This window comes from Carcharodon carcharias, chromosome 12 (assembly GCF_017639515.1).
Source record: "Carcharodon carcharias isolate sCarCar2 chromosome 12, sCarCar2.pri, whole genome shotgun sequence".
Lineage (NCBI taxonomy): Eukaryota > Metazoa > Chordata > Chondrichthyes > Lamniformes > Lamnidae > Carcharodon > Carcharodon carcharias.
The window spans coordinates 104,483,347-104,497,828 of NC_054478.1; the positions used below are offsets into that span (position 1 = coordinate 104,483,347).

At 42.5% G+C, this 14,482-nt stretch overlaps 1 protein-coding gene across 1 annotated transcript in view; it reads right to left on the reverse strand.

The window, feature by feature from the left end:
- gtf3c3 (general transcription factor IIIC, polypeptide 3) overlaps window positions 1-14,482 on the reverse strand; it is a 66,115-nt gene that overhangs the window by 16,368 nt on the left and 35,265 nt on the right. Inside the window, exons 8-12 of the mRNA XM_041201147.1 lie at window positions 13,344-13,419; window positions 9,616-9,716; window positions 7,948-8,119; window positions 2,682-2,884; window positions 1,700-1,801 (exon numbers count right to left, since the gene is read on the reverse strand). Coding sequence (XP_041057081.1) covers window positions 1,700-1,801; window positions 2,682-2,884; window positions 7,948-8,119; window positions 9,616-9,716; window positions 13,344-13,419 — 654 coding nt within the window. The remainder of the gene's footprint in view (window positions 1-1,699; window positions 1,802-2,681; window positions 2,885-7,947; window positions 8,120-9,615; window positions 9,717-13,343; window positions 13,420-14,482) is intronic.

The window sequence follows — 14,482 nt, forward strand, 5'->3', positions numbered from 1 at the left end:
AATATGAAGGTTATGAGCTGAAGAAAATGGCATTTACAGAAGTATATACTTATACCAAAGATTCTCATCATCTAGCCTTTTGAACTTATCTGCAATTTTGACTATGCTAATTACTACAGACTTGAACAGGTGCAATATTAAGAGGACTCGAGCAAACGTGCAAGTAAAAAAGGCTATTTTACATTGATATTACAAGTTGCATCTGTTAGGAAATAGAGATAGTTTAAATTAGTTATTGGTATTTGTAGGTGTTAGGAATGAGTTTTAGCTTTAATATTTAGGTTTGATTTGCATTTCTGTATCTGTGTGATAAGAAAGGTCGAATTGAGTTTTAGTTTCACTTTAAAAAATGCCTGCATTTCTAATGAGTGGTTTATGACACTAAGCTGAGTAAAGCAAACAGGGGGGAAATAACCCTGGGCTGTTGCTTAGCAACAGGGTCCAGAGAGGCAGGCCCATCCCACAGGCACACAGAAGAAACTAAAAACAGCAGTTTGATTTGGAAGTTGTTTGAGTTCAGTTGGTTGTGAAGATAGCTGCTAGAGGAGACTGGAGCAAAGGGGGCAGATAGCAAGTCCCAAGCTAAAGAAGAAAGCCCCCAAGAATCCAGGGGAGTGGAACCGGAGAAAGTCCCAAGCAGACCTTCTAGTCAAAGGAAGGACAGGAACTTGGCAAAAGGTCCTTTTAAGAAAAGTTAAGAGTGACGGGGAAAGAAAGGCTCCAAGCTTCAAGTTTAAAGCTATAAGCTTAAAGAGATAAACCCTTGAGAAGTCAGAAGATCCAAAGAGACAGCTGAAGGTCTGTAATTCTTTGCTATGGACATGTGCAGCATTGGTGTCCTGTTAACAGCTGAGTCAGTGAGAGACAGTCCATGGAAGACAGCTTGACACCATGTGGTGTCGTGCTCTGTGCTCTGTGTTAGCAATAGAGATACGACAGTTAGCAAGAACACCCTGGCCAGGGAAAGGCAAATCATACAGGGCTCCTATATCTGATCACAAATCAATAATAATACTGGAAATTACTTGTGGGAGACAGCATGTGGTGACCCAGGAAAGAGAAACATTGGAAGGAGAGTTCGAAACCATGGAAGTGAAAGGTGTCTGAGAGAAAGCATCGTTTTGGGAGAAGATTCCAAAGCGAGTTCTTGGAGAGTGGAGATTGGAAACTCTCATATGAAAGACAGAGTTCAGTGAGACTGTTTGGCTCACGGTGTGGCAAGCATTTGTGGGGGGGGCGGGGCAGTTGAGGAGAGATCCATAGCATCTGTTTGGGGCAGCACTTGTCACTTGGTTTCAGAGTGTGGTGTGTCTGATCACAGGTTACCATAGGTTTACATGGACTGTGAAGATTAAAGTATAAGAAAGCTTTTGTAACTTGTGTTATCCTTACAAATCTGTATATATTTGTAAAGGTATAATTGTGGGTGAAGGAGTATTGTAACATAGTTCATCTTTTCTTGTTTAATAAATGTTTTATACTTTTGTTAAAAGTTCATTAGACTCTGGTGACTCTGTTCGGTAGCCCCTCTCCACATATCTAAATTAACAACTAAAAGTTAGGATCTATCAAGCTGGGTTCCACCCTGGGATCAGGCTTGTCTAGTGGTAATCTCAGTTGGAGATCATAACAATATATTTTTGTTTGCAAAGATTCTCTCACTGAGAATTTGTGAAACAAGAGCTAATTTGCAACTCACCTTTAAAAGCATTGCTAGCATTGCAAGTAAAGCATCCACATAATCAGGCAGCTTTTTTTGGGAATACAGTAAGGTAGAGCGATGGAGTAACAGCTTCAGTTCCTAGATGTAATAGAAGACATTACTTGAGTTTTAGATAATCTGACAATTAAAAGCATTAATGGAAGGAAAGAAAGAATGAAACCCTACCCAATTTCTCCTGCAGAAAATTGTCTGCAAATAGTTTATTGACAATCTTTTATTTCACGGGTTATACTAAACATTAGATATTCTACAGAATAAGTGACTGGTGTTTAAAGTACTATTCTTTGCTCTGTTCCCCACCCCAGCCATTCTACAGGTGCTTTGATATTTTCTTCATGAGTGTCATCACTTTGATCACTCAGCAGGAGCAATCATTTTCACAGACAGTATCACTGTCTTCTTTAGACAGGATACCTCAATCGCAGAATGTATTTAATTTAGCAGCCCTACAAAATTGCAAATCCCACCAACTAACAAACACTAATATTGCCAAGCAGGCATGAATCAAAAACCTTTTGGTTGTGAGTCATTTATTCAACAATGTGATTAATAGTCATTTTAATTACGACCATTATTTAGCAACGTGCTCTGCATTTCAAGAGGTGTAAGTTAGTAGCAGTGAATTTCACTTGATATCTTTTGAAACTGAGAGGCTGATGGATGGACTGCCAACTCTACCACTATACACTATGCTGTAAGCTCAATTTAGTGGACCAAATATGTGCTGTAATGTTTCTATTTAGTGATCTAAATAATGCTATGTTGGAATTTATGCATGGGCAAATATGCGAAATTCATTGAGGCTCAAAATCCTTTCCACTGTACCAAGCAAATTTCCACAGTGGCAAACTAAATATTCACTGCCAGTTTAATACATCCAATATATCGCCAGTAAATTATTTTAGGAAACGCATGTGACATTCCAGGTGAGTAACTAACCAGATACTACATTTCATACCTGTTGAGCTGCATTCGCATCATGTGTTAGTGTTTCTGGATCATGCATTGATTCCAGGGCCTCAAGAGCTTTTTCTGGTCGCCCTAATTGCTGTTGTAAGGTTGACAGGGAAATACGTGCATCCAAGTGCAAAGGTGCCATTGCCACCACTTTAGCATAGCTCTCTGCTGCCAGCTCCATGTGTCCCAAGGCTTTTAAACACTCTGAAGTTAGAAAATTAGATTTGAGCATAGTACCTTTCCTTTTCTCAAAATTGTTCCCCATTTTTTTCATTTCCCTCCCCATTGTAGTTTTCCACATGCCCTTACAACCAAGCAGGACACAAGCACAAATAAAGAAAATATTAACAGAATGCAATACGGTAAATGTCTCAACTGACAGTTTAAGTTCCACAGGAAATTAACTATGGGCAGGTTATTGAGGTCGATGAGCGAGGGGGGCAGGGCCCACTTGCCGATGTGTAAAATGACACTGGATGACATTGGGCAGAACTCCTGACGTCACCCCTGAGTCATTTCAATTTTCAGGTTGGCGGGAGTGCAGCCAAATCAGCTGTGCGCCCGCCGACCTGTCAACAGCCAATTGAGGCCACTTAAAAACTAATTGAACTAGTTAAAGGACCTGCCCATCCAACCTTAAGGTTGTTGGGCAGGCAGGGAGCCCTGGCAGACTTCAGAAAAAGCATGAAACCTCATCCACGGGCGGTTTTTAAAAACTTAAAAGTTTAATTAAAAGTGATGGACATGTCCCAACTCATGTGACAGTGTCACATGAAGGGACATGTCAGGGAAATTTTATTTTTATATATTTATCATTTTTAAATTTGGCACGATCTCCCTGAACCAGTACTTAGCCTCCGGGAGGTGAGAGTGCTCTTTTGCACACATGCGCAAAAAAGCACACTCTCGGCTTAGGGAATCCCCCCCACCGCCCGCACAGGGAACACATAGCGCTTCCTGGCGGACGTCACGCTGGGCGAGCCTTAATTGGCCAGCCCATGTAAAATGGCGGTGCGTCCCTGATTGGGGGAGCCAATCGGAGGTGTGCCCGCAAGCGCCTGCTCCTGAACATCCCCTCCGGCAGGGGGAAAATTCTGCCCTATATGTCTCGCACAAGGCTAGCTTAACTACACGTTACAAAAGGGAAGCTGTACATAGCATGAGAAGTGGGGTTGTCTCACAGCAGTAAAGTTTGATGATTGGCACCATTTTGGTGCCATAGCTATTCCCTCCTTTTGAATATTTCCTTCAAATGTAAATAATTGATATTATCTTTCTATTTTTGTTCGAGATTGTTAGCAATGTTCTCAAAATTGCTTGAAGGTAAACCTGAACGGTTTTCAAAATAAAAACTTCCATTTATATTTCATATCTCAGAAACATCCCAAAGCGCTTTAGACAGAATAAACAGTTTCAAAAGCGTAGTCAATGTCCTTATGCAGGCAAACACTGAAGATATTTGCACAATGCAAGATAACATCAGTAGTAATGAAATGAATAGCCAACTAATTTGTTATGGTAATTGAGGGACAAATGTTAGTCAGGACAAAGGAAACCAGAATGTATGTGATAGTATCTGGAACGTCAACTTAACCATGGGCCTCAGTTACACATCTCATCTAAATGATATCACTTGTGACAATGCAGCATTCCTGTAGTAAGGCACTGGAATGTCATCCTAGATTATATGCTTAGTTGCTGGAATGGGGCTTGAATCCAGGTCACTGATGCCCTATTTGTCAGAGCTGGACAGTACATTCACTTCCACATGGATGCAGCATCGCAGGCACAGAGGGCAATGCATTTCACCGCCATCGCAGAATTCCCCAAGGTACAGGGCATCATCGATTGCATCCACGTACCATTAAGGCATCCAGTGGCCAGCCAGTCAGATTCATTAACAGGAAGGGCTTGCACTCCCTCAACATGCATCTGGTCTGCAACCAAATGAGCTTCCTCCATGTGTGCGGTCACTTTACTGGAAGCTGCCATGATTCCTTCATCATCCTGTAAGCCAGGCTGCCACAGTTCTTCATTCCATCCCCTGAAAGTCCATGGTTGGATTCTAGGGAACAAGGGATATCCCTTAACAGATGGCTCCTCACCCCCCTATGAGTGTCCCAGAGAGAGGCACAGAGCCAATCCAGTCAATGTCATCTGTTCACTAGGAGGCCATCAGCGCCTGGACTAGTCGGGTGGCGCCCTCAATATGCATACCTGCAAGGCCTCTCACTCATTACAGTGGTCTGCTGTGCACTCCTTAATATGGCCCTACAAAGAAGTGTGGACTTGGAAGACAGTGTGGCCCTTGAAGGACACAGCTCATTGAGGAAGAGAAGGAGCAGGACATAGAAGAGGAGGCAGAAAGGAGACTCACACATGGGACTTCAAGTGCCACTATTTACATTGTGCTCAAAAAGGAAAACAGTGCACAGTTACAAGAAGACGACACTCCAGTATCTCACTCAGTGCTCTATGCAATGGGTGCCCTCCAAGCTCTCCCACTTTTACACAGTGATTCCCTTGTGGTATAAGAGGTGCAGGCAGCCTGCTCTCTTGTCTCTGCTTGCAGCTGAGATGCACGGCAGTTGTCCTCTTTGTGGAGTCCATGAGAGCAAAGGCTGCTATACTGAACATTGTGAGGGAAGTCTCAATCCGAGCCCTACTACCAGATGCTCCCTTTACCAGATACCAAGGAGACTGAAGATAACGATGCCGCCATGTGAGCGGTGGAACCCCCATCCTCCTCAAAGGCATCCTCAACCCTTGGCTGACACTCTGGGTGGCTGCAAGGGAGCACCACCCGCGGCACAATTAGCATCCCCTCGAGACAACCCTGTGCCATCAGTACCTCTGATTGGTCCATAGTGTGGCATGTATCCTGTGTACGTCAGTGCACAATTCCTGCATGCATTCCAACAGATGCCGCATACAGCTCTTCATGAGATTGGCCACGCTCTCAATGGAGAAGCTCATGTGCTCAAAGCCCTGAGCCACGGCGGCGCACATGAGCTGGATGGCCTCCATTCTCTGTCCATAATCCCTCACTGCTTTAGGGAACTCTAACATGTGGGAACACATCTGTTACTACTGATCCAGATATAGCCTCCTTTCCAGTGACTCCTGAATAGGGCAGTGTCTGGTCTCCCTCCTCAGATGGGGACTGCCCACAGCTGCTTCTGCCTCTGGCACCTCCTCTTATATGCTCGTGCATGCTTTTCACCAAGTGCCTATCTAACCATGTGTGAGGACTCACTGAGATGAGTGTACCTGCACTGGAGGATGATGCACTTTTAAGGTAATGCAGTACTTCTTCAGAGCTTTGCTGCTGCTGCTCTTGGCCTGGTAATGGTGAAGGAGGTGGCCTCCTTGGCTCGATGTCTGCTTGCGGGAGACACAAGAGGAAACCATGAGAGCTAGCCCTGGACAGCAGAAGCTTCTGCAATGCTGAGGCTTCCCAATGCAACTCATTGTTCAGAATCAAAAACAGAAAATGCTGGAAAAACTCAGCTGGTCTAGCAGCATCTGTGGAGAGAGAAACAGAATTAACGTTTAGAGTCCGTATGACCCTTCTTCAGAGCTCTGAAGAAGGGTCATACGGACTTGAAATGTTAACTCTGTTTTTCTCTCCACAGATACTGTTAGGCCTGCTGAGTTTCTCCAGCATTTTCTGTTTTGTTTCAGATTTCCAGCATCCGCAGTATTTTGCTTTTATCACTGTTCAGTAGTAACGTGCAATGCACCCCTTTAATGAGGAAGTAGGCTTCCCTATTCATCATCTCCACCATGAGTGCCTGCCTTGCCATGGCTGACTTTCTCATGGTCTGCAATCTTGGCTACTTGCATGGATCTCCCTTCAATAGCGGTTATCACGTGAAGGTGAGGGGCCTCTCCACCAGTCTGTGCCTTCTCCTAAGACTTATGGTTCTGTTTCTCCTGTAAGAACAAAAAAGAGCATCTGTGGCCAACGCCAACTGTGCTTATTCATTAGAGGCTGCATGTGTCAGTGCTGAAAAGTCCTCTGCAACACTATGACTCAGCCATTTTGAGGGGTCATTAAGTAGCCTGGGCACACACTCATCCCATGTTCAGGAGCAGCATGCCCAGACACTCCAGATGGTGAGCCTGCTGGAAGATGAATATCCAGAGGTCTGTCCTGAGGGTTGGGGGTTAAGCTTACCTTACTAGAGCGTATCAGGTCACTGAACCTCTTCCAACAATGGATCCAACTTCTGCAGACCACACTCCTTCTGCTGACTGGGTGAGGTACCTCCATCCAGGCCTGCTCTGTCTGGGCAGTGGCCTCCTCATGCCACCTCCAGGAAGAGGATCTCCCTCCTCCCTTGCGGCTTCCAGAAGGACACCCAGGTCCGCCTCTGAGAATATTCCAAGCGTCTGCCTCTCCTGAAACATTTTTAAATTCAAAGCTTTCTATGCTCTTCCAGTCTGAAGTAACAGCAGTGGAACGGCAGCTACAGTAATAGCTGCCACGGTCTGTTTCAATCAAGCCCGCCCTTGAGTAGTCCCAACTCCGTTCCCGCTCCTGCAGCCACTGACCGCAAAACCCATCTTCATGCCAACCAGAGGAGTGTCCCCATGAAACTCAGGGCAGAAGACTGCTTCCCCACTGAAACAGACTCAACTTCAGTTTCCCGCCATACAGCAAAAATCCTGCCGTGTTCCTGTTTATTTCCAATCCACTGCAGTCACGGTGATACATGATGACCAATGCTCAAGAGTGAACACTTGAGTATTGCTGAGAAAAGAAACAAGTCGAAGCTTTTTATCTTGCAGTCATCAGAACACTTTGCAAGAATACCAATATAAGGTGAAAACAACAATTTATACTGTTTGAGAACAGAGTGCTGATTGGTTGTCAAGTGGATTCTGATTGGTAAAGGCACTGCCACAGAGAATGCACCAGTGCTGGTGACTGACAGTTAACTGCCAAGCATTGTTGAAATTAAAACCAGGCAACTTGACCAATCAGGGTGTGTATTCCTGTCTCTAACCACTCGCTGTGTGAAAAAGTTTTTGCTGCCCAGGCAAGCTACAATTGGATATAAAAACATGAAAACATAGAATTCCTTGCAATTTGAAACTGGACTGATCTCATTCTGTAACATGCAGCATACTGTTTATTTAAAATATGTTTAACTCAAGCCTACTTCCTCAGTTTATGGTCCTTTCAATGAATTTCACTATACAATAAAAAGATTTACTTTAAATAAATGAGGTTCAAATGATCAGTTTTTGAATCTAGTTACCTGCATGACGAAGCCAAACAACTGCAAGGTTGTACCGTTCTGAACAGACAAGGGCACTCAAAAGAGGCAACGCAGAGTTATACTCGCCAATCTCTAGAAAAGCCTCAGCCACATCTAAATAAAGGTCTCCCATGTCTTCAGGGTTCTGTTCCATTAAGTTGGTCATCAATAGCTTAAGATAAAAAAAATGTGATTCCATTAGTTAACAATAGCTAAAACAGTTCTTAACATTATTTTCTTTAAGTTGAATATAAAGCTTAATTAAATTCTGTCTTCTTTGAATTTTAAAAGGACTCTTCTTAATTGAATGAAAAGCACAAAGCCAATTTACAAAAATGGGTTTGGTCTATGGGAATTATAGGAATTACAATTACTCTCAATTGCAACCAAGATGAAGTACAAATGCTTTTGGGTAAATTTCAACTCTAGCAAGCTACAATCCAATGCTTCTAGCAAGAATCCAATGTTTAAGATTACAATTTAGTATCCAAATCAAAACTCTGAATCCCTTCATTAAAGAAAATGCAATTTTTTGTCTAAAAAATGGCATTAGCTCTTTTGTTCATGTTTAATGGTAACATTATATACACATGTATCAATAAAAATTATACGCTGGTTGTATATTAAAGAATAATACAACCAAATTATGTGTATTAGAGCATGCTGAATATATTTTATTGGGGGAAATTAAATTTTCCAGGTATTCAAAAAACTGCAAAAGGAAAGAATTAAATGGAGCAGCAGGTTAAAAGGTTGTCCTTTCAGATCTGGGATTAGACATCACCTGGCTTGAATTGTTGGACCACATTTCCCACTGCTTGCTGAAAAAGTCTGAACTGAAGTCTGTTCATATCTTTTTAATCTCGTTCGTCTTCTGAATGAATCCACAGCAGCAAACTTGTTTGTAATCTAGCACCAATTAGCACTGAACTAGCAGTCAGACAGAAGCAGGCATTATAGCTGCTATGGGAAACTGATGCAAGTGGGGTTCAAGTGTACCGTTGGAACAATATTCAGAGACTATGCATAACTTGCACCATAAGTGTTTGATGGTTCACATAAAAATATGAAAAAAAATCCCTTTCCAAGCACTGGCTTCTTCACATAGATAAAGCAAAAAAAAAACAAGTTGAAGTTCTTTTTTCTTTACTCTTCCAAGTAATGCAGGTGTTGCCAGCAAGGCCAGCATTTGTTGCCAATCCCTAATTGCCTTTGAATTGGGTAACTTGCTAGGCCATTTCAGAGGGCAGTTATGAGTCAACCACATGTAAGACAGACTAGGTAAGGATGGCAGATTTCCTTTCCTAAAGGGCATTGGTGAACCAGGTGGACTTTAATGACAATTGATTACAGTTTCATGTTCACCATCACTGATACTAGCTTTATATTCCAGATTTTATTAACCAAATTCAAATTCCACCGGCTGCTTTGGTGGGATTTGAACCCACATCCCCAGAGAATTAGCCTGGGCCCTTTGGATTACTAGTCCAGTGACATTACCGCTACGCCACTATCTCCCCCAAGTCCATTTTCTTTTATATTAGTAATAAATGCAGAATCAGTCATTTAAACTGAATTATTGCAAAAGCTATTTTGAAAACCTGACGTTTACTTATGTCCTAACCTGGTTGTAATTTCGTATAAAAATCATGCTGCGTTGAAACTTACATCAAGAGGCTTGAGGATATGAAGATGGATCAAGCACACTATCAACTTGACTCGGATATCTATGGGAACTGATTCTGGGATCTGACAGTTGTAAGTAACGTCTATAATCAGATAAAGAGAATATTTTTGTTTGAATTACCTTCTTCATTACAGTTCCATTTCTTCTCCACACTCCATTATTTTCTTCCCATTTCCAACCCCTGAGCAGCATGCTCTAGATCTAGGCCTAGGCTGCAAAGAGCCAATACATTCTCACATTAAAAACATTGTGACCACTTGGATCTTCAAAGTGACCAGAAGTGAGTCACCCTCTAACCTTCTGCCACTTCCCAGCAGTATAGTCAAAATTGGAAACTTGCTACATGGGGAATTAAGACATACTGGTAAACTGTGCTTCAGTTCATCAGCACACCATCATACCCTAACATATCTTTCTTACCACTCCTAATATTTCCATGGCTTAATGTCTGACCCTTTGACTCCTGCTTTATTTTATTCCTCCCCTCCATTCTGTAAAGCACTTGCAGGCTTCTTCTACATTGAAGACACTATACAAATAGAAGTTGGTGCTTAACTCTCAGAATTTTTCTGTCTGGCTCTCCAAGACACTTAAAATGCACTATTATTTTAGAAACTCAAGAAGCATCTGGATTTCCATGCATTTCACCTATGATTTCACACTAACTGCTATTGTAAATACAGGGTTAAAATGGTACCAGGGTATTTGATTTTTTCTGTACAAGAAAAACAGAACTTTGTAGAGCTTCACAAAAAACTACAAATTATCTATATATAGCTACTAGAAAATGTGTACAATTTTACACAAGAAACAGCTGCACTCAAAACAGTGCAAAACTTTTATAGAAATGCGTTGTATGCAAAAGATAATGCTGCAGTGTAGCAAAGTTCTGCACCACACTGTTAACAAATACAATGGGAACATTGAAGGAAAGCTAGATAATAATATGGGGAAACATTTTTCATTCTTTAAATATATAGGATGGTTTAAATGGTAAGCAAGATGAGGAAATGGACTCTTCCTACTTCAGGCCCCCAGTGTCAGCATTAAGTATTGCTAGGTCAGAAACAACACATCCAGGTGTACAGTAAAGTTTCCTTCACTTATTCAACAACACTGCTCAGCGCCAACATCAGAGGAATATTGCTTACTACACACAGTAACGGGTTTCCCATTTTCCACACCATCAATCCATTACCTCTCTAAAGGAGATTGCCAATTTGTGCTGAATTGGGGAAAGTTTTATGCTGTAGGTCCCATGTTCATTAATTATAGTGAGACTTGGAATCAATTCCATTTAGGACACTTACGGTAAGTAGACAGAAGAGACAGTCAGCCCCGAGTTAGAAAAAAATATAAAAACAAAAAACTGCGGATGCTGGAAATCCAAAATTACCTGGAAAAACTCAGCAGGTCTGGCAGCATCGGCGGAGAAGAAAAGAGTTGACGTTTCGAGTCCTCATGACCCTTCGACAGAACTAGGTGAATCCCAGGAAGGGTTGAAATATAAGCTGGTTTAAGGTGGGGGGAGAGAAGTGGAGGGGGGTGGTGTGGTTGTAGGCAAAAGCAGTGATAGAAGATCATCAAAAGATGTCACAGACGGCAGAACAAAAGAACACATAGGTGTCGAAGTTGGTGATATTATCTAAACGAATGTGCTAATTAAGAATGGATGGTAGGACACTCAAGGTATAGCTTTAGTGGGGGTGGGGGGAGCATAAAAGATTTAAAAATATTTAAAAATAATGGAAATAGGAGGAAAAAAGAAAAATCTATATAATTTATTGGAAAAAAACAAAAGGAAGGGGGAAGGTACAGAGGGGGGAGGGGGATGGAGGAGGGAGGTCAAGACCTAAAGTTGTTGAATTCAATATTCAGTCCGGAAGGCTGTAAAGTGCCTAGTCGGAAGATGAGGTGTTGTTCCTCCAGTTTGCGTTGGGCTTCACTGGAACAATGCAGCAAGCCAAGGACAGACATGTGGGCAAGAGAGCAGGGTGCAGTGTTGAAATGGCAAGCGACAGGGAGGTTTGGGTCATTCTTGCGGACACACCGCAGGTGTTCTGCAAAGCGGTTGCCCAGTTTACGTTTGGTCTCTCCAATGTAGAGGAGACCGCATTGGGAGCAACGAATGCAGTAGACTAAGTTGGGGGAAATGCAAGTGAAATGTTGCTTCACTTGAAAGGAGTGTTTGGGCCCTTGGACGGTGAGGAGAGAGGAAGTGAAGGGGCATGTGTTACATCTTTTGCGTGGGCATGGGGTGGTGCCATAGGTGGGGGTTGGGGAGTAGGGGGTGATGGAGGAGTGGACCAGGGTGTCCCGGAGGGAACGATCCCTACGGAATGCCGACAGTGGGGGTGAAGGGAAGATGTGTTTGGTAGTGGCATCATGCTGGAGTTGGCAGAAATGGCGGAGGATGATCCTTTGAATGCGGAGACTGGTGGGGTGATAAGTGAGGACAAGGGGGACCCTATCATGTTTCTGGGAGGGAGGAGAAGGCGTGACGGCGGATGCGCGGGAGATGGGCCGGACACGGTTGAGGGCCCTGTCAACGGCCGTGGGTGGAAAACCTCGGTTAAGGAAGAAGGAGGACATGTCAGAGGAACTGTTTTTGAAGGTAGCATCATCAGAACAGATGCGACGGAGGCGAAGGAACTGAGAGAATGGGATGGAGTCCTTACAGGAAGCGGGGTGTGAGGAGCCGTAGTCAAGGTAGCTGTGGGAGTTGGTAGGCTTGTAATGGATATTGGTGGACAGTCTATCACCAGAGACCGAGTTAGATTTAAACTAGATCACTATGGTGAAAGACCAGTGACTAACCCACTGCACCACTAACATCAATTTGCATTCATATAGTGCCTTTAATGTAATAAAACAACCCAAGTTGCTTCACAGGAGCATTATTAAACAAAATATGATGCCAAGTCACATAGAGCTATATCAAAGCTATGTCAAAGAGGTAGGTTTAAAAGAATGTCTTAAAAGAGGAAAGTTGTAGGGAGTAAATTCCAAAGCTAAGGCCCAGGCATCTGAAGGCATAGTCACCAATGGTTGAGCAAGTAAAATCTGAATGCTCAAGAGGTCCAGAATTAGATGACTGCAAGAATTTGGGCAGGTGCAGGGCTGGAGGAGATTACAGAAACAGGGAGGAGAGAGGGATTTGAAAACAAAGATGAGAATTTTAAAATTAAGATGTTGCTTGACTGGGAACCAATGTAAGTCAGTGAGCACAGGGGTTATAGGTGAACAGGACTTGATGCAAGTCAGGATTCAGGCAGCAAAGTATTGGATGACCTCAAGTTTACATAGAGTAGAATGTTGGAGACCAGCCAGGAGTGCACTGGAATAGTCAAGTCTAGAGGTAACAAAAGCATGAATGATGGTTTCAGCAGCAGATGAGTTGAGAGAGGGGCAAAGTCAGCTAATGTTATGGAGGTGGAAGTAGGTGGGCTTCATGATGGTGTGAATATGTATTTGCAAGCTCTTCTCAGGGTCAAATTTGACACCAAGATTGCAAACAGACTGGTTTAGTCTCAGACTGTTGCCAGGGAGAGGGATGGAGTCGATAACTAGGGAATAGAGTTTGGAGCGGGGACCAAAAATATTGGCTTCAGTCTCCCCAATATTTAATCCAGTTCACCTATATGTCTATCTATGAGCCTGTAAACTTCATAACACACCATAAGTTGTTTACAGTGCAAAATACTTTTACCTTCTGCAGCTTCCTCTGAAAGATCTTGTTTTGTAGAAACCTTTTCAACCACAACTTCAGTAAACTTAGTTATAATCTATAAAGCAAAGAAAATTAAAACAATTCAATGAAAAATAAATGAAATTCCATAAAATGAGTGATAACATCTACAATTTGCATTTATTTATTTCACACTCGTGACGTTCAAGAACACGTCAGCAGCAATATAAAGGAGAACAGGTGTGGACCACAGAAAGGGAAATCAATTTTTCTTTCAGAAAAGGGGAGAGGAAGAATGCAGTTAGGTTTTTAGCAGACTTTCGCAGATGGAGAAAAATTTAAAAAGAAAATTCCAAACAGCAGAGAAATAATTGCTAGAAGCGTAGTTTTCATGCAAAATCAGAGGGAGTGTGGAATACACAGTTAACTACAATCAGAACTTTGCACATTGGGAGATTAAAAGGCTGACGAAGATTCCCCAGGTATGGTGGACAAGGCCCTGGAGGGATACGGAAATAAGAACAAGGATCTTAAAGTTAATTTGGTAGATATATGGGAACCAAAAGTCTTTAGAGAAGGTGTGTGTGAAGAACCTATTTTTTATTTTTCTTGGACTTTTTTGGCTTTAAAATTGGACTGTGGCTTTAAAAACTACCATGGCTGCAGCGGAAAGACATGTTCACTGGAACAGGATGAGGAATATCTACAGTGTTGCTATCCTGGAAGATAGGGTGCCATAAGGGAACAGGACGGTGCCAGAAAAAAGTTCTGGACTGGGGGGGAACTGCCTAACGACAGTTTTTTAATTGGCTCCTGACCAGGGTTTTATGTGGTAACAGTGCAGACAGAACAGCTCCTAGCCTGGAAAGAATGAAGACCTGAAACCTCTCTCTTCTATATTTGTAAGATTCCAATAATTCTGCCATAATAGCCAGCTGGCTATCCCTCACACTTGTTACCTGTTTCTCTGAAAATCCCTGTCAAGAGGAAAAGGGGAAAAATCGTCAAAAGAGACATTAGAAAGCAAGTTTTTCAACCAGTGAACCACAGATTGAAAGTGCTGGGAGACCACCTTGAGTTATCAACAACAAACTGCAAGGAATTGGGAATACATCAATCAAAATCAACCTATCTAATCCTGTATTCCAGATTTGTGCTAT